The sequence below is a fragment of the Zeugodacus cucurbitae genome, chromosome 3 (assembly GCF_028554725.1).
Source record: "Zeugodacus cucurbitae isolate PBARC_wt_2022May chromosome 3, idZeuCucr1.2, whole genome shotgun sequence".
Lineage (NCBI taxonomy): Eukaryota > Metazoa > Arthropoda > Insecta > Diptera > Tephritidae > Zeugodacus > Zeugodacus cucurbitae.
In genome coordinates, this window is record NC_071668.1 from 25,987,794 (window position 1) to 26,014,096 (window position 26,303).

At 35.3% G+C, this 26,303-nt stretch overlaps 1 protein-coding gene across 3 annotated transcripts in view; it reads left to right on the forward strand.

Moving 5' to 3' along the window:
• The window catches only part of LOC105214746 (serine-rich adhesin for platelets), a 41,833-nt gene that overhangs the window by 14,470 nt on the left and 1,060 nt on the right, over positions 1-26,303 (forward strand). The window contains exons 2-4 of one of the 3 annotated variants that reach the window (XR_003752514.2): positions 14,356-21,346; positions 21,400-21,521; positions 22,167-22,244. Coding sequence is in view for 1 of the 3 variants with exons in the window: in XM_011188340.3 (XP_011186642.1) it covers positions 14,429-21,346; positions 21,400-21,414 (6,933 nt within the window). In the remaining 2 variants the exon portion in view is untranslated. Of the gene's footprint in view, positions 1-14,355; positions 21,347-21,399; positions 22,245-26,303 lie in introns of those variants that run through there. The other 2 variants (XR_003752516.2, XM_011188340.3) reach the window with 2 other exon arrangements.

A 26,303-nucleotide genomic window follows, 5' to 3' on the forward strand; every position in this document is an offset into this window, starting at 1 on the left:
GCCATAGAACATAGACTTGATGTAGTCCCACAGAAATAGTCTAACGGTCTAACAAATCGCACGACCGAGACGACCAATTGTCTGGTTCATTTCGTGATATTACACAATTGTTGGAACCACATATTGTTCAAGTCCATATTATCCAATTCGGGCCAAAAATATTCGGTTATCATTGAGCGGTAGCGATTCCCATTAACAGTGCCGGTCTTGATTGTTTTGATTAATGATTATCACGGAAAAAGAACGGCCCAATGACGCCGCCGGCTCATAAACCGCACCAAACGAAACAATTCATCAAAAAATCAGCTACGTCGGCGCTCCTAAAGTCGAGGCAACTGACTACGAATTTCGGGTATTTTATCGTGTATCTCTCCATGATGAAATAGCAAACCTTACTGAATAGAAATGTCAAAAGAGCGGGAAAAAATACGGCGTCATTTGCCATCGCTATCGTTCTACTTTTGTAGCGTCCCTTATGAAAAACCCTTTATATGTATATATATAGATTACGTATATAAAAAAACACTAATAATAGGTTAATAAAATTTTGTGATTTTAGCAAATAAAGTTAAAAGTCAGGTTTATTCTTAGTTAAAACAAGAAAAAACGTTAACTTCGGCTGTACCGAAGCTATTATACCCTTCACAGGTACATTTCTTTTAGTAACTATGTGTTTAAGCAAATCTAAAGACGTAAGAAAAAGTAAGTAAAAAAAATAAAACATTTTACTCCTACTTTTTAGCCGGGTTGTTTGCTAGAAACATTAAGGTTATGGGTGTTTCAAACATCGTGACAAACTTAATATACCCTGTCTGTTCAGGGTATAAAAATCGACTTACAAAGAGATTTAAAAAAAATTCCTTTCTTTTCAATTAAGTCATGAAAATATGTAACGTTCTCGAGGAAAACTAATTTTCAATTAAAATCTACAGTTGGAAAGAGTTGAGAGGCAGAACCATACAAATGTCTACATAGCAATTATAAAGGAAGTAATACAAAGTACATAAAAAAAACTTAAGTTTGGTTAATATTACTTTCTCACATCTCTAAGTGTAAAAATTCCCAGCTAAATTTTATTATTAATCATCTAAAAAATAAATATACTTGTATGTATATTTTTATTATATTTATATTTTATATTGGTTTTGTGTTAATCTCCTTTCTGTCTAGTTACATAATATCACCTTCAATTTCCAAATATATAAAAAAAAAAATTTATATTTCTTATTTTATTTACGATATTTTATTATTCATATTTCCAAATATTCCGCCCACTGTTCAAATACTGTGCGCCATGCGCTCTACGTACTTCCCGTTTTCCACTGTCCTTTCAATGTGACATTGTAGGCTTTTAGTCCTTTCGTGAGCGCGCTTTTGTTAGGACGGATTCGGCGGCACTTGTGCTTCGCCTGTCAATCGCAGAGAGAGTGAAAATCGAAAAAGTGAAAAGTGAACGTGAATATTTGTACAAAATATGAATGTGTTTACAATACACACGCAAAGGCTGGCGTAGCGAGCAAAAAGGACGATAGATATATAGATATGTAAATTCCAATTAAAATTCCAATTACGTTTTTGTCGTACAACTAGTCGAACTACAGCAGTAGTACGAGCGCGGTGGCACATTCGTCGTGCAACTCACCGGAAACATATTGCCTGCCATATTGTACAATATAGTTGAGTGAAAATCGCCCATTGGGCGCTGGCAGACACAACGGTGCGTGCGTGTCTCTGTGTGTGTGTGTGTTTATGTATGCAATTTCTTTTTTGCTTTGCTGTCGCATTATTCTGTGTAGCAAATTGTTGATTGCCTGCCTAGGCACGCTATGCGACTATGAACTCTGCGCGCATTTGAACATATGGTACGGACAGACAGAACGAAAACATTTGCCAAATGTTTATAAATTGCCTGTCATTGCAAAACTAGGTAATTTTGATATAAATTTCCGCGATTTGCATGCAACAAATAAGTTAAAAAACAAATCAGGTAAGTTTGGAAGAAATCAGAAATCAGAGTGGCAGACATGCCAATGCGATTAGCATGCATATTTACATATATTGGAATAAATTGCTGAACTACTTATATGTGTATGTAAGTGTGTTTGAGTCAGCTGTGCTGATTTTCTCCATTCTCATTTGAGTGGGAGTGGTTTAACATATTAAAGAATCAACCGTGCACTTCCTAGCATAAACTGACACACACACTCTCACTCGCATACGTGTGTGCATAAATTTACGCTGTTGACATTTACTCTGGCGCTGCGGTGAGAACCACCCAATGCTTCGGCTGTCTGCATATATTAATTGTGTACCTTATTTATCAGTGTTTAATGAAGCAGACGCTGCCTGACTGCCTTCTGGCTGCTGGCTGCGGGCGGTTGACACAGGCAAATTGGTGACGTCCCAACGTATTGGTTTTGTGTGCGTTTAAGCGCCACATCGCATTTTGTGTTGTTATGTTTTTCAAATCGTGTTCATGTGTCAACAATCATCTCTATTTACATAAATTGACAGCGTTTTCTTCTTATTCAACTCTACACAATTTTAATTTATGCAAATTTACATAGTACGACTGTGCAATTATACATATCTACACACATACACACACACATACTCTGAAAAGCAGACGTAGTCAGAGAAATCGCTGTTTCTATTATGTACTATTCTCTTCTGTGGGTCATAGTGTCATTGACATTTGAAACTTGAAGTTTTTCTACACAACGAAGTTACGAAGTCATTAATTTATGTTGTTATTGTTATTGTTTCTTAATAATGTGTTGATTTGTTATAGGGAATTCATAGTAGTGCGTCAGTGATATTATGTCTAGTTGGCGACTGTGCACTTTTCCATGCGACTCTGTAGTATAGTGGTATACCCAAGTAGTAAGTGAGTATACTACTCAACATCATTCACCTACTGTTACAGATAGTGCTGTACTAGTAAGCATTAGGAAACCGTTTTCTGAAAAAAGGGTATGGGTACTTCTTGTACCGATTTCACTCATTTACGCCACCAAGTTATATTTTATCCAAGATAATCTGTTCACTTAAATTATCTTAAGATATCTTATCCGATAACCGTAAAACTCACATTGTGTTTGAAAAACCTAATATTAGGTAGGTATATTTATTAAAAAGGGGAAGTTATTAAAATAAAAATATTCCCTCTAAATATCATCTGATAGATTTACCGATATTTTCGGTAACAAATTAGACCCAGACCCTGAAGACTTCACGTTCGATATCTGAGGTCTTGGATTTTATAATCAAATTTCGACAATTTTAGGATGAGCAATGTCACACCTACAATACAGTATTTGTACAATTTTGTATTGGTGTATCTGCATTTGATCATGGTTTATATATTGCAATGTGAACGAATCATATAGAATTCTCTCACTGTTCATGTTAAAAAAAAAGTAATAATAAGTGGCTTGCCATATTTATTAAGACTTAAATATCAACGTTAATTAATTTTTTATAAATTGAGTTTAATTGAAAATAATTCAGATATCAATACTAATAAAAGAGGCCTGAAGCATCAATTCCTTTGTTAATTATATACTTTAGCACGTGTGGTACTCAGTATCAAGTATCATGTGTGTTATATGATAATGATAATTTGATAGTAATGTAATGTTGTTTAAAAAATGTAAATATTTACGGTGTTCAATAGCTTCTTCTAATGATAATAAAAAATAGGAGAGTTCCAATAGTTGTATTTCGGAGAGAATTTTGTTTAATGTTATGCCTCCAAGTCTATGCACTCAATCAACAATTATTTCAACGTTCAAATTTCCAATAAAACAATTGAATTTTACAAAACGTAACGTTTGCTTCATAATCATTCAGACCGCTTACACAAAGTTGTTTTAAATATTTCATGTTAATTTAACTTTTACCTCTTCTTTTTTTCTAACCTAAAATTCATATAATACCCCAACCTTAAATACTCGCCAATTTATCATTATTTATCTTTCTGTGTTTAAATTTTACAAAAATTTCTGGTTCAACTGTCCTGTTCAAATGTCGCACATGAAAATATAAAACAATTTCATTGCATTTTTTAATTGACTTAAATGACCTCTGCCAACCTATGTCCAATGTCCAAGCAACTATCGAACATCAATCGATATTTATGGTTCAATACTCCAGAGTCATGCAAGCGAAGTGACCTCATTTATCTAAATAAAGGCATTTGGTTTGGTTTTTTATTAAAGCAATTTTGTCTATTCGAATTTCACTTCGAGCGCTAATACTTCAAATGTTTAAACTTCGAACTGTAACAAGTGTTTATTGATTTGGTTGTCTGAGAAATAAGATATATACATATGTATGTATTTATATAGAGCTAATTGTTTTAAGCTAAGAATGGGGACGAAATTAAGGGAAATAAAAAAAATTGTTATACTCGTATATAAAAATGAAAAAATTAAATTGTCATCAAGCAGTTTTGTTGTGGGAGGGCTTTGGAAGGTAGGTGTCACGTAAGACCTTAAATTGAAAAACTAAATTAATTAGTTTGGCAATGCGCAGTCACTCTACTCAAAGTTTTAGCGGATATACATTTTTTTTTTTTTGATTTGATGAAAGTGAATAGACTGAATTATTCAATGAAATAAATGAAATACATCAAGAATTACAAAGGGTTGGCTAAAAGTCGTACTTCCTCTTTGAGGTTATTTTTTTATTCTCTCAAGATGTTTAATAAACACAAGAGTAATCGCAAATGGATGAAATCGTACTATAGCTTTTCAAGCAATAGATACCGAATGTAAGAAAATCAGTTAATGAAATTAAATTATAAAGCATTAGGCATTTAGTACAAAGAATAGATGAAATATATTTAGTATATTGCCTAGTCTCTATATACTTACTATAGAAATTTTCGTTTGCTAGGAAAGTCATTTACGATCCAATCTAGACGATCCTGATCCTAAATGTTTACATAATTCGCAATGAATTTGGCAAAAACTCTTTATATAGTCGATTCTGATAGACTGACAATCTCTGATCTCTCGCAACAAATGTTGCTAAAGAGAGTATTATAGTTTTGTTCACATAACGGTGGTTTGTAACACCCAGAACTAAACGAGTTAGATATAGGGTTATATATACCAAAGTGATCAGGGTGAAGAGTAGAGTTCAAATCCGAATGTCTGTCTGAACCGTCCGTCCGTCCGTCTGTGTAAGCTGTAATTTGAGTAAAAATTAAGATATCTTGATGAAACTTGGCACACTTATTTCTTGGCACCTTAGGAAGGTTGCTTTCGAAAATCAGCAAAATCGGACCACTGCCACGTCCACAAAATGGCGAAAACCGAAAACACATAAAGTGCCATAACTAAGCCATAAATAAAGCTATGAAAATAAAATTTGGTATGAAGGATCGTACTATTAAGGGGCATATTTGGATGTAATTCTTTTTGGGAAGTGGGCGTGGCCCCGCCCCCTACCAAGTTTTTTGTACATATCTCGCAAACCAATAGAGCTATATAAACCTAACTTTCTGCAGTCGTTTGTTTTAACCACTTTCTAATACAGTCCAAAAATGAAAGAAATCGGATCATAACCACGCCCACCTCCCATACAAAAGTTAGGTTGAAAATTACTAAAAGTGCGTTAACTCACTAACGAAAAACGTCAGAAACACTAAATTTCACATGAGAAATGGCAGATGGAAGCTGCACTCAGATTTTTTTACAAAATGGAAAATGGGCGTGGCGTCGCCCACTTATGGGTCAAAAACCATATCTCAGGAACTACTCGACCGATTTCAATGAAACTTGGTTTGTAATAGTTTCCTTACATCCCAATGATATATTGTGAAAATAGGCCAAATCGCTTCACAACCACGCCTACTTCCTATATACCAGAACTTTGAAGACAATCTGAATCGTTTACTTTACAATATATAAAGTAAGTACTAGTGAAGATATCGGTGCAGAACTTTGCACAAATACTAAGTTAATAGTGTGGCAGCCCCATTCTAAAAATCGCCGAAATCGGACCATAGCTTTTTAAGGCCCCATATATCGAACACGAGGACCTCGGTGCTTCTAACCTAATATTATGGTTTCCAACTTTCAATGGGCTTTATAAAATATATATGACGAATATGTGGGTAAAATTTTGTATTATATAATATAAATAAAGTTAAATAAATAAATTGCGAGAGTATAAAACACCCACTTACACCCGAACTTAGCCCTTCCGTACTTGTTTTTATTTAATACTGGTATGATTTCAACGATGCTTGTTAGATACCATTTTTTATAGAGGAGGAAGAACGATTAGCAAAACACTTCCACACAATAATGATATTATATCGATAGTGTGATCGACTTTTGATATACATAACACTATGGACTATTTATCGATTAACTAAAATATAATAAACGCATAATCATAAATTCCTTTATAGTCCTTCGATACTGTACATAATATTTAATGTATATTTAATTATCTCCAAGAAACTTTTATTACTAATAAAAGGTGTATTACAAATTATTTCGAAAAAACATTCGCACATTTCCACATACAAAACTATTTGTTTACAATCAAATATAATTAGAAGTCCGAAACAAATTTAGCATAGCGATAATAAAAATATTCCTTTCTACATACATACATACCTACCTACATATGTACATATGTATATTGAACTATATGTTTGTATGCTTATTAGAACGCGTATAACACTTGATAAGCAAATACTTCGCGCTATTGCAGAACTGGTATCAATCGAAAAAAAGGATTTCTACCTTTGGATTTCCAGCTGAATCAACTTAAATAATTTAAAAGCAGGCCAACGACACCATTTAATGTTTTTGTTGTTGTTTTTTGCCCTGCTGGTGTAGACGTCTAAACATTGGATTCTCGTCGCAAAAATTGAACGAAAATTTTATAAGCAAATTCAAACATCTAGATCCAGAGGCGGATCAGGCTTAACTCGAATCCAATAAATGTTGATTAAAGGGACTTTATAGTGGAATCTTATTTCTTCTTCTTAATGTTCCTAATAACATTTATTGGAACTAAAAATAAAAATAAGTATTTGTTATGATTATATTACAGTGCGTATAAATAGTATTCCTACTTTTTCCTTCTTTTCAAAATGAGACCTAAGCAAAAAGGTATATTCCATGGTTTTCGAAATTAACCTCCAAAATCGAAGTGTTTGCTTTCGAAGGTCGAAAAAGGGCTTTTTTTTTAAATTATGATTATTAATTACAGGATATTGTAACTATAGTCTACATTTTCCTCTTAATTTAATGGTGTATAAAACTATTCGGTTAGGCTTGACTTTGTTTACTTTATAAGGTGAAATGTTACCTTTTTTATTTAAAAATAAAATATTTCGAGATTGCTTTTTGAGGAAGAATTACTTAAAATATAATATAATTTCAGCCGATTTTAGTATCCAACTTCCTTCATTTGACTTTTGAATTTAGTCAAAATTTGTTCCATCAGTTTTGTCTTATTTAAAAGATTTTCTTTGTGAATTGCTTTTGGCGAAAACCATTTATTACTAACCTTAAAAGCTTTTGTTTCAACGATTTCTGTAGAAGTTGGTATATTTTCTGTACTTTACCTATGAACCTCCTTTATAACATTTTTTCCATAAGTTGAATTAACCACTTAGCTAAAATCTCAGACAAATGGTCTTGATAGTTCTAATTGAAGAATGCTACAACAACTTTAGTGGAAAACATTCTGAGCAGTATCGTAATTTAATCAAGGATAAAAGTGTAATGGGAGTTATCGCAATAATAGAAACCCAAATGAAAGGCATAGGGTTTTGGAGAGTGGCAAATCGAACAAGTAACTGGCTTCATCAAATAGAGATCGAATAGAATAAGATTGCACCACTTTTATGAGGTATCCATTGAATAAAATTCAACTCATAACTTTTTGTTGTTGATGTCCTAAGACGATAGTAGCGTTCTAAAACGCTTGAAATCAAAGCACATTTCTGTACAAAATTCTCTTCAATTTTTCAAAAAACTACGACCACTTTACTTTCAAGCAGTTAGAAAGAAGGATATAATAAAATCATAATGGAAATCATTAAAATATTTGAAGGTTTCTGTTTCCTTCTAGAACTTTCATTCAAAGTTAATATGAGAATATAAAAATTCACATTATATATACCCAATTTAACTTAACCATAGCGAATTTAAACGCTTGAAGGTTCATATAAATATTTTATATGAACATTTTCCTACGAAATAGGAAAGAAAGTAAAAGTACGCACACATATTTACTTAAAGAACCATTTATACATACAAACATAAATATAAGTTCATCTAGTACAGTCAATTGCACACATGAAATGTGGGAAAAGTCATTGTAATTGCCATCGGTTGCATTAATCGACTCGTGAGTCGTAAGTTGCGGTCTCGCCTTCGGACAAATGTGAAATTGTTTACCGCAAGCACAACGGAAATGCACATGCAGACAGGACTTCCCTAAGCAAATAGCAAAGTGATAAATAATTTGAAGTGAAATTGTACTTTCATATGCACACGTGTGCGTGTGGTTGTATTTGTAATGTACTTATGTATGTTTGCATGTGTGAAACCATAATTAAGTGGTTGACCTACAACGGGGTAAAGTGGAACTGAATTATGATAAAATGAAGTGGTGATGGTCTGCTATTTTCATGCTATGCGTTGGTGGTGAAAAGTGAGAGTACGCTCGAAAGGGATCGGAGCAGCGATTGACACAATTTTCAACGTAAAGTGACAGCCAAAATGATTCGTCAGTGAGGGAAAATATATAATATAAATATGTATAACTGTATGTGATTGGTGTTTCCGGTTTTCCTTTTTCACATTCTTAGCATGTAAACCAGACTCAAAGTCTTCATGGACTTCATAGAAAGCGGTTTTATACTAGAATTTCACTCGAATGTTTGCTATTGATTTAAATCACCTTAAAAAAATTAAAATTTTATTGTGAGATTAATGTGAAATTACTGCAGGAAAAACATATTAGTCGGCCTTGTCCATTGTCATTATGTCCACGCGTTGTATTTAAATGTTTAATATAAATGCTGGATTTCATGCATCGCGCTCCTGAGTCTGTTTCAAAATTTGCGTGCGAAACGGCATTAAGCACTTCATCGAGATAAAAACAAATTTATTTCAATCCATTGGCGCCGTATTATGTATATTTACCAATTTGTTGTAGATATGTACATATAAAGGGTGATCCATTTCGAGATTCCTTACTTTTTTAATGGGCTATACCAGTGTAAACAATGATAAATTATTCGATTTTCGTGATTTTTTTTTAAGAAAGTACTCGCTAGAATATTTCGAAGTTTTTTGGACAAATAAGATATAATGAATAATATCAAAAATTTACAAAATGGCGTAGTTCTGAAATAAATTTCGTTTTTTTAGGTAAAATTGACCATTTTCAACAAATCAAACAGATCGTAGATCATTGCATAGTAAACATATATCTCTTTCAAATATTGGCAGTGGCTACATCTCAGAGGGTCCATTCCTTGAGTCCTATTTTCGATGGCTGGTTCGAGCATTTCGACTGGTAACTAGCGAATAACACGCGTCATGTTTTACTCCAAGGCCTGAATCGAAGCGGGATTGTCCGCATAGTCTTAAGACTTTATAATACAGGATATATAAAATACATTTTTTTTGTATTTATTTTTTTCAAAAGGATCCATAATATTTATCTAATGAAAGTTTGTATCCATAAATGTAGATCTACTATTATTAACTTTGAAATAATTTGCACTTTTTTTTGATATTTTTTTTTTTAATTTTAGATATCATCGAAATGTGTAGTTATTCACCATAGAAAAAATTGTGACAATTTAATACTTCTTAACACACTGTATAACAAATTGTTGAACCAAATTAAAAATATATTGCTAAACTCCTCATTCTCGACTACTCTCGACAGTAGTTTAAATTTTAGTTTTTTTCAGTGAAAAGTCGTGCTAAGTTATGTAAAGAAATATTTATAAAAGTAAATATCATTGAAACATTTCAAAACTTAAAATGGGTTTCAAACAATCTAAGAATCATCTAGGGCAAGTATATATTAAAATTTTAGAATATATTTTCTATTCTATTATCTATTCTATTCACAATAATAATTAACGCCACTTAGTTACAACACTTTTATTTTCATAATTCCCACAAAATTACTCAAATGTTCCGGCACCTGAAGTTCTTGCCTAAATTTAACACCCCACATCAAATCAAATTTACTGAAGCTGACAATTTATGTCAAGAAAATTTCAAATTCGTATATTGCCAATGACTGCTTAGCCATGAACTGTCATTTTGGCCGTTTGACAGCTACTCATTAGTTGTTTTGAAACGGGAGCATTGTTTAAGAAGGTGATTTTCGAAAATGTCTTATTCGCTTTATTCTAAAACAGATTGCTGTAGATGCCAGGCGTCTGTCTATTTTCTCTCTCCAATATAAAAATCAAAAATTTGTTTCAAAGAAAAGTGTACACATTCCTTATTAGTTTCACAGATGAGAGTTTTAAACAGGGTAATGTTGCAATCAAATTGGAAGTTGTTAGGGTGTGTTCAAACATAAGAAAATATGTCGTTCATTATTGGCAATTTCCCGTTTGGAGTGGCCCATCGCGTACGGACGAAACAATTCGCTTCAGGCAATTGTCTCATATTCGACATAATTCTCCTAAATTCTTGTATATTTCGTCAAAAATAATTCGTTATTTTATAACTATTTTTAGAAAAAACAGTAAAGTACAAAGAAAAAAACTAAAAAAGTTAAATCGATTTTATTTCTATTCTAATCTAATTGCAAACAACAACAGAACTTGTCAACTTGTTAAACTAATTAATTAGCTTATCTTTCATGGCACACTGTTTGTTCAATAATATTTATACTCTCAACGGCTTCACGCTCATCACTTAACACGCTCGTGTAAAAATAACCCAATAAAATGATCCGTTATGCACACACTCTCCTTATGCATTTAAATAAACATTATTCGTTATCAAATGTCAAATCTACACTTTGCTGATATATTTTTTATCTCTCGCAATCTCTCTCTTTATTATTTTCAAATTTACTTAATTCTTAAAATCCAGTTTTGCAAGTCGCACGAGATTTGTTTGTGCCACTGCCGGCGAGTATTGCAGCCTCAGCATTAAAGTGCTGAACACAAAGACGACGACACGACACGACGTAGCGACGGCTGATCACAAATGTCGCTTTGAAGCCAGCGTCTTGAACATTTTGAAGACGGCAGCGACATATCAAACAGCAATTTCATTGTTGCCGTACTAACATCTTTCATTTCAATAAAATTTACATATTTAGTTTAAAGTGAAATTATTTACTCAAAAAATGTAAACATTGGCGATTTATTTGTTTTAAATAATCGATTGTTATTATAAATGATATATCAAAGCTATTTTACATTTCTACTGGCAAAATGACGTCATACTTGGGAGAACTTTGAATAATTTTAGATTTCACATGTTAGTGGCAGCTCTACAGCGGCCATTGTCGTCGGCAAAATTAGAAACATTTCTAATTTGGCGACAACGACAACGACGCGTAGTCGTGCTGTTGTCAAAAAATCTGTGTCCATAAGAACGCGTGTATTTTAATATTTGACAGATGTCGCTCGTCGCTTGTCGTCTTCTATGTGTTCAACACATAATGCTTTGTTATGACTATTGAAGTGCTTTATTGATACTGTTTTTTCGACTGTTTGCTGAGCTTCTGGATGTTTATGCTTAATAAAATTGTTTCTTTAGTAGTAAAGTGATCCAAACATATTTGTATGTATGTTTATGGTTAGATCAGCGGTTAATTTTTTCCAAATACATTCATAAGTCCACAAATACTTTGTAAGTACAGCGATGACCATCAATATACTATGTGGGTACATACATATGTACATGCTTAATTATGGCACATGTTATGTCTATCAGAAAAGTATTTTTTAGGAAAAAGAGTTCGACTTTTTTAATAAAAAATATAAAATATAACATTATTGATATATTGTAATAACATGTGTCCACCTTTTTTAATTGTCGTATTAATAGTAGAAATATAGGTTATATACATGATATTCATTGTGGTAATATCAGAAAATGTATCAAGCGATAAAAGCATTTCGGAGTGTTTTGTTGAAAATTACAATGTAACGTCAAATTCGTAATCAGCGACTACGAGGAATTCTTTAAAAAATCTGGGCCATATTGGATAAACCATTTTGATTTTTGTGAAACCGAGACCTGATTCGTAATCCGTGACCCGAAAACCCCTGAGTAGCAAGTTTCAAGCGAATCTGCTGAATTATTACAAAAACTGTCCGTCATATTTGTTTTTTTTTTTTTGGTTATGTCAAAACTATTGATGGGGTTAAATGCACTTTATATTCGGATTCAGCAACCTAAAACTTTAGGTACATATAGTATGACCCCCAGGTCAGAACCAACATTTTTTTGTGTGGCTGTGTTATCGAGTCGTAACTCATACTCCGAACACTACGCTAATGGCTGAAATAAAGTTTTGGAGCGATTTTCTCACGTAGCAGAAAGTCGAATTTCTTCATTTAACGCAATAGACTGATGGAATTTACTTCCTTCGACAAAGTGACTAGAATTGGACTACAATGAGCACTATAATGTTAGAAAATTGTACTTCCATCCAAGATATTTATATAGCACTCAATGATGACAGTCCATCAAACTTCATGTTTCCTACATTGTAGACTTTGAAATAAACACTTACAGTTTTAGTAGAAAATATAAAATTCTAGGAATGTGAGACAGATATATTGATAGCATTCAAACATGTTGGATCTCCAAAATCCTACAGTTCCGCAATAAATAATCCGTTTTAGGGCCTCCTTAGTCTTGATTCATGAAATAGATGTTGATTTAATTGATATTTCACTAATGGACACAATATACTTAAAATACTTAAATAAAGTTATAAAGAATTTACAACATCAAGTTTGATATATAAAGGGGTTTTAAATAAGAGCGTTGCAAAAGTTAGTTTTTTTTTAATAAAACAAAAATTGTTTTGGATATTAATAAAATTATTTATTCCTGTGAAATACCATTGACTCGACTTTTTTCATGGCCACCACAGGTACGCTTACAGAAGTCCAGACGCTGAACTCAATTTTCGACGGTTTTTAAGCAAAAATCGACTGATACTTCTGCATTTTCACGTTCGATATTCGTACGAAGTTCATCAATCGTCGCTGGCTTGTTGGCATAGACCACGACCAAGGCGACCAATTGTGGCGCTGTTATCAAATTCGAGCCAAAATATTCGGTTATCATTGAGCGGTAGCGATTCCCATACACAGTAACGTAGCGATCTTGATCATAACGCAATATTTATATATTTAACTCTTTAAAAAAGGTAACTTCACTAATTTTGAGTTATGCGCTTTGAAGGCTAAACCAACTGAGTAGCAAACGTGAGATTCTAATAACCAACGTCACTGTAGTGCTTTGATAAGTTTTGTTGGTCAATGTTAGAAATCGCTATTTTCCAGCTAACAATAAAGGGTTTGTTTTGAAGCACGTGGTTGCCACAACAAAAGGCGCAGAAAGTGACTTGGTGGCCCACAGTAGTGGCTTCAAAAAGCATGCGAGGTTATGTGCTGCTAGAAGCCAATAGAAACCATAACGCTGTTGAACACCTGCATAAAATGCACTTAACACGCTTATATACATACAAACATATGGGTAGATAAAAATGTTTAAATATATGTGAATATGTATATATATAAGCCTGTATATACATTTGTATCACATTATTATATATTGATAGACAGACATACGTACGCACTCCTCTTCAGCGTACTCGCATTGTGGGCTGGTCCGCCGCAAAGTTGACCAACAAAAATGACAGTTAATCGTTAATATTTAATGAACATTTTAGTAAATGACGGTAGATTATCTACACACATACACACGTACACATATATGGCTGGGTCATTGGTAGGTAACTATAAAAGCCCCAATTCCGCGCACGGCACTTTTCATTTCGTTTTTGTATTTTCCAATATTTATTTAAGGTTCACCATGAAAGTGGACGCACATTTGCGTTGGAAAACCCAAAGAGAACACAACCAAATAACAAGCGCAGTTTTCGATGAAAAAAAAAAGAATCACCATCTATAAATGTGTACTTAAATCTAATTGATATTTTTAAGGTTTATTAGACGTGAGTGCCTTCTACGCATATACGCGCTGCATAAACGCAATTACTTCTAATTTAAGTAGATTTTAATAATTTTAGCAATTTCCACAGCCAAATTCAATAACACACACTGAAAGCCGCATACATTTTTATTTACAGTTACAACAACATTTTCCGGAAGTTGGTCTTTACGTGAACACAAGGCCGTAGACTACAATAACATACGCTCCACATGGATGCTACAACTGTTGAATCTATAATCGCCATGCCGCTGGGCGCAGCCGCCACCAACAGCAACACCAATATGAGTTGCGGCAGCAGCAGCAGCAGCAGCAATAGCAGTGGTTATGCGAGCGCCACCACCCCCACTAATCCTGCCTCGGCCGGCAGCAGCAGCAGTCACAGTCAATATTCGGACTCGCATTCCAGCACACCTGTAGGCTTGGTCGAGCCGACACCTGTGGCCACGATAGCAGCCGTAACGCCGTACTACAATGAGACTTTTCAGCAACAGCAACAGCAACAACAACAGCATCAGCACCAGCAGCATCAACCCCAACTTCATCATCCGCCACATCCGCAATACCAACACCAAACGCATTCATATCAATTACCCGAGCAGTTGCCAACATCCTCGCAATATGATAACGCCTACGATGCGTACGCTTACTTAAGTGGTGGCGAAGGCTATCAGCAGTCCGTTAGTGGTGCTGGTGGTGGTGAACGGAATTTATTGGGCATGCGGCATACTACAACGTATTACACAACCTTGGAAAAGCCAAGTAAGCAGCACACGCAGATGGCTAGTAATACTGCCAACAACAACAACAACAAAATTTACAATAACAGCAATAGCGAAACGCCGTTGCACACTTCGAAACGTATTGGTGGTGAGTCGAACACGCCCGCTAAACCACAAGCCGCCGCAACGCCTTTCTATGCGCATTCAGCGCAAACGGGCAGTTCGAGCACTTATGGCGAGCCGATCAAATATAGAATGTCCACGGCGCCCAAATTGCCAACACTCGGCGATTATATGAATTACGGAAATCAACCATTAGATATTAGCAACACCATGAATTATACGCAAAATTTTCCACAGCATCACGCAGGAAAACCTTTGCATGACGTACCATATGGTGCGGCTGGGACGCAGGTGAAAGCCTACAACGCAATGCCGAATGCACGCTTGCCACAACAACGTCTGGGCATGCATTACGGCAATGCAGCTATGCCTGTGGGCTTACCTATCGGCAGTGCGTCAAATAACAGCAATAGCAATAATAACAACAGCAGCATTTATATCGATAAGTATGATAAATATTTATATACCGCAGTGACCACCGTAGCACAGTCATCGTATTATACAACCACACCACCCGCCAACCTCTCAGCAATGCCGTACAGCGCGGTACCGTATGCCACCGCGTCGCCTGCCACCACCACAGTCCCACCGCAATATGCTGCTGAAATGCCCAACGACGCCTACCGCAAGTCATCGGCCGCATCGTCTTGGCACTGGAGCATGGAATATAACAACGGTAATTGTCGTTCGCTACCGCCGCCGCACAACGGCATACCGACTGCCGCCATACCGCCGACGAATGCCAGTTATGTACCAAGTAACGCCACAGCCGCCGCCACCAATCGTGATATATACTATACTACTGAGAAGTATAACAACAAATATGATAAGTACAATGCATATTATAATCCACACCAACAGTATATGACGTCGAATGCGACTGGGCGTAGCGCCTGGTCGAATTCGCCGCACGCCTCAGCACACCATGTACCACCCGCACTAGCCGAACGTTTGTCACATCCTTATCCACACCATGCACCATTACCGACGAGCGGCGTGCCAAACACATTGGCCCCGTCTGCACATCCCTCCCTCGCATATCATCATCCTTATACACCTACGGCAGCCACAGCCGCTGCGCGCCAAAATTGTTGCTCACAACCATTTCAACAACAAAACTGCTACAACCCACGTACGACAAATCATCTTCACCTGCCGTCGAACGGATATAATCCACACGGCCAAACGTCACCGTACGGCGCTACCGGTACCGCAGTCGGCAGCAATAACAGCTCGGTTGTAAAGTATAACCTGTTGGATTATGGCCCTATCAGCAAATCTAAGTTGAATACAAATGATGTCTATGCTACAATGCCCGCCTATGAAGCGTCGAATATGAATTATCATTCCCATCCGGCCGGTATGGCGCCTAGTCCGCAATATGCGAACGCTACGGGACCTACTGTTGGACATCCGCCGCTCAATCGCAACATAACGCCGGGTTCACACAGTGACATTGCGTCTGTTTATTACAATGATCTCAATATGCACAGCAGCTACGACAACTATCTGGGACCTATACAACCAACAGCGTTAGTTGGAGAACGACGTGAAAGCTTGGTCCAAAGAGTTGATCATCTACCCAATCTGCCACCTACATACACACAATCGACGAACTCTACGAAGAATTCGCTAATCGACTACCGAAAACCTGCCGTAACGCCAAATGATGACAGTTTCATTGCGGAGCCAACGCTCACCAACTTAGACGAGCACATGGCTACTAATATGAGCCAGAGCCAATACGATAACAGCTATAGTATGACCGGTGAATTGCGTACAAACGCAGCAGCTATGTATCATAAAACAACAATGCGTGAGGGTACCGTGAAGCCTAGCGACTCGACGCCCACAACACCAACGACACCCACTACTAAAACATACTCCAGCTTACGGGATTTCCTTAGCACTTGGAATGAGGATGAAGAGGATTACGGTGGTACCGATGATCTACAATTTGTAGAGCACGCACCACAAGCGATTGAACAAGTCATGCATACAGAGCACAATACTAAGAGTGCTGAAGTAATAAATAAAATGTCGAGCTTGCAAGAACTCGCCAACGAAGCAAATACACCAGCGTCCTACGGACCTCTGCCGTTGGTAGTAAATAACTGGCACTTAAAGGAAGCGTATAACTCGCAACCGAAAGCACAAGCCAGGCACGGGTCTGTTAGCACCATTAATATGGAGGAAAATCAGTGTGCAAATATAAATTTACCTGACATCGTAATTGATATCGAGAAGCCTGCCGGCGTTACACCAAATATAACAAGCATACCAAAGACAAACACGACCAATGTTGCCGCTAAATCAAGCGTCAGGAATGCAGGCTATGATTGTTTCGATGTAGAGAAAGAACTCGATGAACTGAAAACAAAGAAGGTGAAGATACCAAAATTGAGTGCTGACACGATGCCCATACGCAACGGTAGTGTTATAATGAAAGCGGCCACCGAAGCGCTCGGTGTGGTTTCGCCCAATGCAACGGTCGAATCCGAAAATCTTGAAACCATTGAGAATATTAAAACTGTACATACTGCTGCTATACCAATAATACCGGAGAATATAGAAAAAGACTTTCTTTTCGCAGAACATAGAACAGATAATGCCTTATCAACCGTCCAAACAAAGACCGAGAGCGCCTACGATAGAAGTATGGAATGTGAAAATACCACTAGTTCCAATGGTTCCACATTTGAGAAGGAATACGAAACCTTTATTAATAAAATCGGAAGTGAGTTTGATTACAAAGTTAGTGGTAACAACGAGAACAATTTTGCTTTAGGTGTGAACGATAAATCAGCTCAATCCGAAATCAATACCGATATTGCCAAATTAGACCCGGAAGTGTCACCAATTGTGATAAGTAACACAACGGTCAAACAAAGTGTCGTAAACGATATGGAGATAGCACAGAAAATCAAAAGTTTTTCCAAGTTCTATAAGCGAAAACGAAAATCTTCAGAAACGAGCAAAGGCAAAAATGTGACTAAGATGCTGAAACAATCGCATGAATTGCTCGAACCGGAACAAAACAAGGAAACAAATATTACCGAGACGTCCGTTAAACGTTGCGGAAAAAGAAAGTCTAATGAACGCCTTGATAACATTCGCTTGAAATATATACATAGACGGAAAAACAAAGCTACATCCTACTATCAACGTAGTTTACGCGCATTACGTCGTTACTGGGTTAAGATTAGCAAACGATTGGACATTACCGCATTGTTAAAGGAAGAAATGGTCGAAATGTCAGAGAAAATCTTACCATTAACCGCCCGCTTAAGTATTACGCAATATTCGAATGTGGACGAAAACGAATTCGAACAATATTTCAATCCGAAAACACTGAAATGCCTGAGTGTAGCCTTCATAAACTCTGAAGCGTTCCGAAACAAACTCTTAAAGGGTGCGAAGACAGAAAAAGAAATAATTTCGAGCACAGATATTAATACAAATGAAGAAATCAAAAGTGTTAGCTTAAATGACGTATTGGAGAAAGAGCAAAATGATGATGTATCTCTCCAAACGACAGACAATATTGATAACCAGATCTACAATGAGATATCATCTCCAGTTACCTTGAAAATATTAACTGCAGAAAATAATATTGATGTCAACATGAGCAACGCTTTTGAAGAGAACATGCAAAAAGAACATTCAAATGAAACTTCGGAAATTGTTGAGATAGAATCTGCAAAACAGCCAGCTGAGCAACCTCAAATAACTGAATTGAGCTTCGAGTCCATTGAGGCTACGCAAAACAGTGTCGATTCGAAGAATCATACTGAGGTAGATATGACATTACCTACTTCTTTGGATGTAAAGGATTCGAAAAATGAGTTCAATAATATTGAAACTGGTGACTCTGAAGAAGTCGAGAGAGCTGACTACACTACGGAACCAAGGGATGATGGTGTTGAGGCTAGTACAGAACAAGTGACTGATGATAAACATGATGATGGTGATAGAGTGGACAATAAAGTTATTGAAGCTGAAGCATATGACGCTGATATATCAGCTGATGATGAAACTGAAACGATGAAATCTTTATCAACCGATATTCCCGAAACTCTTTCCGAACTAAATACAAGCGTAAATTTGATGGATATTTTGGAGAGTCAATTTAATGACAATGAAAGTGTTGAATATAGGGCTACTGATTTAGAGAACCTGGTTCCTTTAACCAAAGAAGTTGTAAATGAAGAAAACCCAACGGAAGATCTTGTGAATCAGCTCACTGATGATGTACAAATTACCCAAAAACAAACGGCGGCGAGTGATTTATCTGACGAGAAAGTGGAAGAGGAAGAGCTTGAAGCAATCGATCTGACGTGGCCTACAACAGTTGAGGAGGATTCTATACAAAATCCAAAAACAGAACTAAATGAATTTGTATTCTCAAGAACTCATGATGATACGCGGCTTACTGAATTCTCAGAAGCATGCAATAGTGCAGTACTCGAAGGCGCATCTAGGGATGCTGCATATTCAACTAGAAATGATGATAGTCATTCATCCGTTATGGCAGCGGAAGTTGCTGAAAGTCCGTTTAAGGAGCTCCATTCGACTTCACCGGTACACATGAAGAGCGAAATCAGTAATGGCACTGACATAACAATGTTAAAAGCTTTTGACTTAAAAGAGCAAGCAACTGAGCAACCGCAGTGTTTCAGTGGAGATGTAGATTTATCGGATTTGGAAAATAGTCTTGATATGTTTGGAGCGAGAAGGAGTGCAGAATATTTCACCGCAACGTCGAAAAATTACTTCGACAAGACTGGGGATTTTGACGAAAATTCTACGGACAGTAACTCATCGAGCAGTTCCGATTCATCCTCATCGTCGTCTGGTCGCAGATCAAGCACATCCTCGTCGTCTAGCTCCAGTTCATCCTCTGACGAGAATACTCAAAGTAGCATATCAACGGTGCAAAGCGATTTCAATGAGATGAAGGAGTTGGAAAGAGAACTCTCACAACATCAGGCTAATGAGTTTGAAAACGACGAAAAGACTGCGGCAGCGACCTATATTGGCGATAACAGTAGCGATGGAGTATATATCAATTCCTCGAAAACAATAACGGAAAATGATATTAAAACCTTGAAAAAAATATTAGAAAGCGATAGTGATGGACATGAAGAGATAAGAGCAAACCTTGGAGAAGTTAAAGACGATTCATTCGAAGATGAAGAAATATGTGTCGACAGAAAAACAAGCGTTTTGAAAGAGCAACACGCCGATACAGCAAATGATAATGCGGAAGATAATAAACAAGTGCAAAACGAAGACAGCAATGCAAGTAACGGTGTATCAAACGTGACAATGCCTATGGCAGAGCGTGACTGTGTGGATACAGAGGTGTTGGAAGAGTGCGTAGAGCGTCGTGATAAGACGTGCGATGTCGAAGGTTTGGCGCATGAGCTGGCAGTGGAGGAAAACCAAACGCAGAATGAAACTTTGTTTTGCGCCGCAATAAATGTGGATGATGATGGCAGCGGGGTGCCGAGTTTAAAGAAAATATCAATAGACTATTTGGAGAAAGTAACTTCCAATGAAGATCATACATTAAGTAATCGAACTGAGGATGCGTTAAATAGTAAAATACCAAAGCTAAGTGACCTTTGTAAAAATGCCTTAAGTAGTTCCTTTGAAATTAGCGCCGACAACAACAACAGCAACAACACAAACCAAAACTCGCCCGAAACACTAGAGCGTGAATTGAGCGTTGAAGAAGCTTTAGCCGAAATGTATCGACAAGCCGGTGTCCCATCCGATCCCGAAGATGGCGATGCTGAGGAGAGAGAAGCTCAAGATGTAGTACTAATTAATTTAGAAGAAATTTTAGTTAACGATAGTGATTTATATGTTTTACAATGTGATATGAATGAAAATGTGCTCAGCGTTGTGGCGCATGCGCATGCGCCCGATATGCCCATGCAAGTCGACGAGAGTATAGAAGATATTGAGAGAACTGTAAATGCTGAAATGCCTGCAGAGGATATGTTGTTGGGCTTAGAAAGTCCACAAGCAGAGGTGATAGTGACTGATGATAATATGCAAACCGATTTTCTTGGGCCATTTGTGCACACACACGATGACGTAGCTAATTCCCCAACAACAATACCATTAACCCCTTACATTACACCCCCACACACAGTAGAGTACGTTGAGGATGAGTTGAGGCTCACAAACTATGACTTACTCAATACACAATTCGATTTCCCCGCCATACATCACGAAGAAATCGTCTCGCACGATTACAAGCGGCTCAAACGACAGGTATTATACAATAGTTTGCGTGAGAAATATGTGTTGAAACGAGTACATTTTAGGCCCCACCATGGTAATCGTGTACTCAAAAAATACATACACCGTTGGATATTGCAATGCCTGATAGCGCGTTTCAGGGAGCGTGAATTGAAGAAGGCCCACATGTATGTCGAAGAGTAGTGAGGTGAGCAAACAAAAGCGATTGTACCATATTGAAATACTGAAGGACTTGCAAAATTGAAATACTAACGGTTTTGGGTATGCTAACTTAACGGGGAATTTGTGTTTAACATAGAGTGTCTAAGAGACGCGCGTAAAAAATTTGGCTTTTCTTGCTGATGGCGATAAAAAAATTCATGTTTCAGCAGCTATAAGCGCCTAACTTACATCTTTGTGTGGGGTTATAAACAGACACTACTGCATTTAGTTAGGTTAGGTTAGTCTAGTGGCCTTAAAAAAACTAAAGAACTAACTTTAACAATTTATGTCGGTAGTAAAGAAAAAGCTTTAAAAACTCTTTATTTAAAGCTTTATTATTATATGTTATTTTTTATATATTGAGACAAAATGGCGGCTACTGCGTCAAACTTCGCAATTACTTCGTTTGTCGTACGCTTTAATAATTTTTTTCCACCATTCTACCACTTAGTAATGCTTCTAGCATGCTAAATTGTAGCTTAAACCAAAAATAATATAAATTTTTAAAAAATCCTAGACTGACCTAACCTCTTTAAGTTTTTTTTTTTAAGTTTCACTATGAAAATAATTATATACAGTTATAAAGGCCACGTGCTGACACATTTTCAATAATTCCTTTCCTATTATTTAGCCTAAAAAGACACAATGCAACAGTTGTAGATTACCATATATTTTGTTTGCCATTGGAAATCATGTATTGTACGAAGAATCTCATAACAGTAAAAGTCATCTGGAAATATGTAAATGTAAATGTAGCGATTTTTTTCGGTACTACCGCACTTTGTTGTTTTAACTGTTACTCTTAAAATAATTCTGTATATTTAAGTGCAAAATTTTTCATTGTTTTAATATTTAATTTAAGGAAAAAATTATGTGTGTTTTTGTTTTTGTATGCAAGCCACATTATGTTTATAAATATTTTTTAATTTCCTCTAAAGCCAAAACAAAAGATAAAATCGACTGTTTTGTGCGCTTGAATGCGTGCAAAAATAGCGCAGCTCTTCGACTGTTCGCTTATATTTATATACAATTCATATTTTTCTTTTTCAAAGTATGTACATACATAATATATAACCGTAATTTTATTTAACCGTAATTGTAATGGCAATTTAACTGCGTGTATTATCGTCTAGGGAATCGGGCTTTGCGTTTTAGGCAAATGGCAATGGTTTTAAAAATGACACTCTCCATTAGTTCTTATTGAACCACAATTTAAATAATTTTTAATAATTTATGTAGTAATTGTATAGCAACATTTAGGATAAGCAATAGCGTGGAAATTTGTGCTTTCGTTATTATAATATTAGCGCTTAGTGTATATAAATATATACTACTATAGGTAAATAGCGGTTGAATAGTATCAAGGTTCAAGGTTCATAAAAATATATTTTAATTTCTTATTTATTTTTTAAATCAATACAATAAGCATTGTGACATGTTTTTTATTAAAAAAAATATATTTTTTTATAAAAAAGTGAAATTTTTTTAATAAAAAAAATTGGTAATTAAAAAATAATACTTTTTAATAATTTGTAATAATTCAATTAACTACAATGTATTTTAGCTTTATTAACTACGCAAATAAATCAAATAAGAGTACACTTTTTGAAAAAAAAATTTAAAAAAAAAATCTAAATTATGTGTTGCATGCAATAACCAATTTTCAAATGCTTGTACTTCTCTTTATCTCAGTTGTTTAATAATTTGAAAAATAAAAAAAAAAATAAAATAAAAATTTCTACAACAATATTGCGCCAGTGAAATTGTGATAAATAACCAAGTTATGTTTTCGAGCAGATTTATACCCGGTCTCTTGCCACGGCATGGCAAAATAATTGAAAATGATTCCCATTACAGTCTACAAGTTATTTGTGACTCTATATTATTAGTGTGTTTGTATGTGCTCACGCCAGGCACGACAAATGTATGCTTCACTAATCGCCAATTACGGAAAACCTAATTAGTTTTTCACACATTTCATATTTGCTACGAATAATTTGTTACGAACCAAGACTTTTTCGCCATTTCACACTTGTAACGATAACACACTCGAGTAATAACTGTTTCTTTGAATGCAAAACAATGCATACAACAAGTTAAAATAACATTTGCAAATGAAATTCTATTAGAAAAACATTTTCATCACGATCTTCCTGAGATGAGAAATTGTTCTGTGTATAGAGAATGCAGGAAGAGCGTTAGAAATAGAGTAGCGTTACTCTTTTGAAGTGCATTTGACAGAAAATTGCATTAGTTAGTGACGTCTAAACAGAAGAAACCTTCGGAAGGCTTCGATAGTCAAGTTTGGCAGTTCGTTTCAGTTATGAGGTTTCTTATAGTAATCTTAGTTCTACATATCATACTAGAAGTGAAATTTATACCATATATACTTCAAGCGAAAACAATATCTCATTTCCAAATTGGCTTTTTGATTTTCTAAATTTGATATTTACGATACGTGAAGAAGGCTAATTATGACTTGAACTGCAGGTATGCAGATGATTCGATTAATGATTGAACAAAAGCTTCAAGCACTCAACAGAGTTTGACATTTTCAGCAATGATATGCCAAAATAAAAGCATATTACTTTAGTTTTCGGATTTCATTCAATCAAATGACATTTCTTAAGCTAACCGTTTCACAGTGCATTTCTTTAAAGCATATACTTTTTCGTCACTTACTATCTTTGAGTACTATTTGTGTTGATTACGTCATACTATCAGTTAGTTCTCAAAAGCATATGGAAAGCGAAAGTTTTGTTTGACAGTTCACCAATACAATGTCTTCGTTAGCGTGACGCATATTTCGCAGAACGAAGAACCATTCGTCAACACATTGTATTCTTTTATCATTATTTTAGCCACTTCAATAACAAAGCATCGGACAAAAGTGCATATCATACAGTCATAGCTAATAGTATACGAACTTTGTGATTCCTATAGATGGTTGTCAGTGCATTTGACGCAATCAGCTGTTAGCACTGACGTCACAATAGCGCGTGTTTTCAAAAAAATCGATTTTGACAGTTTACTACTGACAATTATTGCTCTTGGATTATATTTAAAGAAAACCCGTACTCTCTTATGAGGTTATAATATCATTCAGTAAATAAAGAATTAAGTTTTTGTTAATTCGAGTACTCTCTCAAAACATACCACTGTTTTTCAATAAAAATTAGTTAAATATCCGTAAATTGCAGTTTAAGAAATTGTTTTATTAATTATTTGTTAAAAAATGAAAAACTGTAAGCGGTTTTCGTTAAAACGAATATTCGTTATTTCGGAAAACTACTGTACTAAGAATGTTATTATTAGGCCTGTAGAATTCAGTAACTTTCAGTAGCTTCGAACGGTATAGACCATCTGTGTGTTTGAAAGTGGAATATAGTTAAAATAAATGAACTTACTTGGAAATTTAACTGTCAACAAAATGAGTATATACTTCATCGTTCTTACGTGAACTTATACCATTATTTAACATTACACTACAAATTTATATTCCCTAGGCAATTAGTTGTTATCGACACAAAATTGAATTGGCCAAATGAAACCGGCTGTTATTTGTTAAAATGAAAATTCATGGTGGGTCCATTTAAATCTGTTGTTGCTAAGCCAGTAAATATTTAAATAAATCATTTCTAAATGATTTCCAAAATTCAACAGCTTATTATGATTTCAAAATTTATTGATTAAAAGCTACCCGATTGCAAATGAAACGATATGGATACATACATACATACATGAATGTACTTGACGATGAATCAGGCCCCTAGCAGTTATCAATGACTTTTTTACGTTAGTTGTGAAATAAATTTATGAAAATGATAACGAAATGACGATTCTTACCTAAATTAGGTTTTCCGTAAAGCGTATATATAGAAGTTTTGAACCCCAAGGAAGCAAATATTATAAAATATATAACGGGGTAAATATAGAGAGCAATTTGTGTGGACAATTTAAAATTTTCAATCAGGGTTGTTGTAAAATCCAGGCAGATTTTCTTAATTGTCAGAATTACAAAACAAATCGGGTTGTCGATGGTGTCACAGAACTGATTGGATTTTCATCATTTTGATTATAAGCTAATCCAATATTCGAATCAGCTGTGCCACTATTTATTCATGGGTCAAAATTAAAAGAATTTTTTTTTTTGAATTTTATTCACATAATCACTGTAAATTGTTTTATATTCAAGGGAAATGTACATATTTGAATTTAATGGCAATATTTCAAATCTGTCTTGAGTGTCTTGGTTTCTTTCTTATTTCGCTGACACCGCAAATCAATACAATTCTGATTCGAACATCAAACCAATAATATCAGAACTTTTGTTGTCTAATAGAATTTTTTATCGGTTTGAATTCCGATTCCAATAACTATCAGATAGGAAATAATTAATACTTAGAAAAATTTGTCTACGCCAGTCAAGAAGAAGAAGAGAAGTAGAAAAATTCTACACCCCAACCTATAAGTAATATATTAACTACCTTTGAATTCTAAAAAAATAAAAAAATAAAGCGCCTCTGTGCTGCTATGCGGAAACTGTTATCTTTCTAATTTATGTTGAGTAGATTTGCACTCATTTTTTAGACTTGGAGAATCCCCTTTTATTTACTCTGCAACATAAATATATACATATGATAAAGAGCAGCACGTGTCGGAAAAGACTTGAGATAAGAACAGATAATTTAATAAAAACAAAATACTTGGAGTTACTTTATTATTTATTTTAAACTGATCTGTGTAAACAAAAAATAAGAGTTAAAAT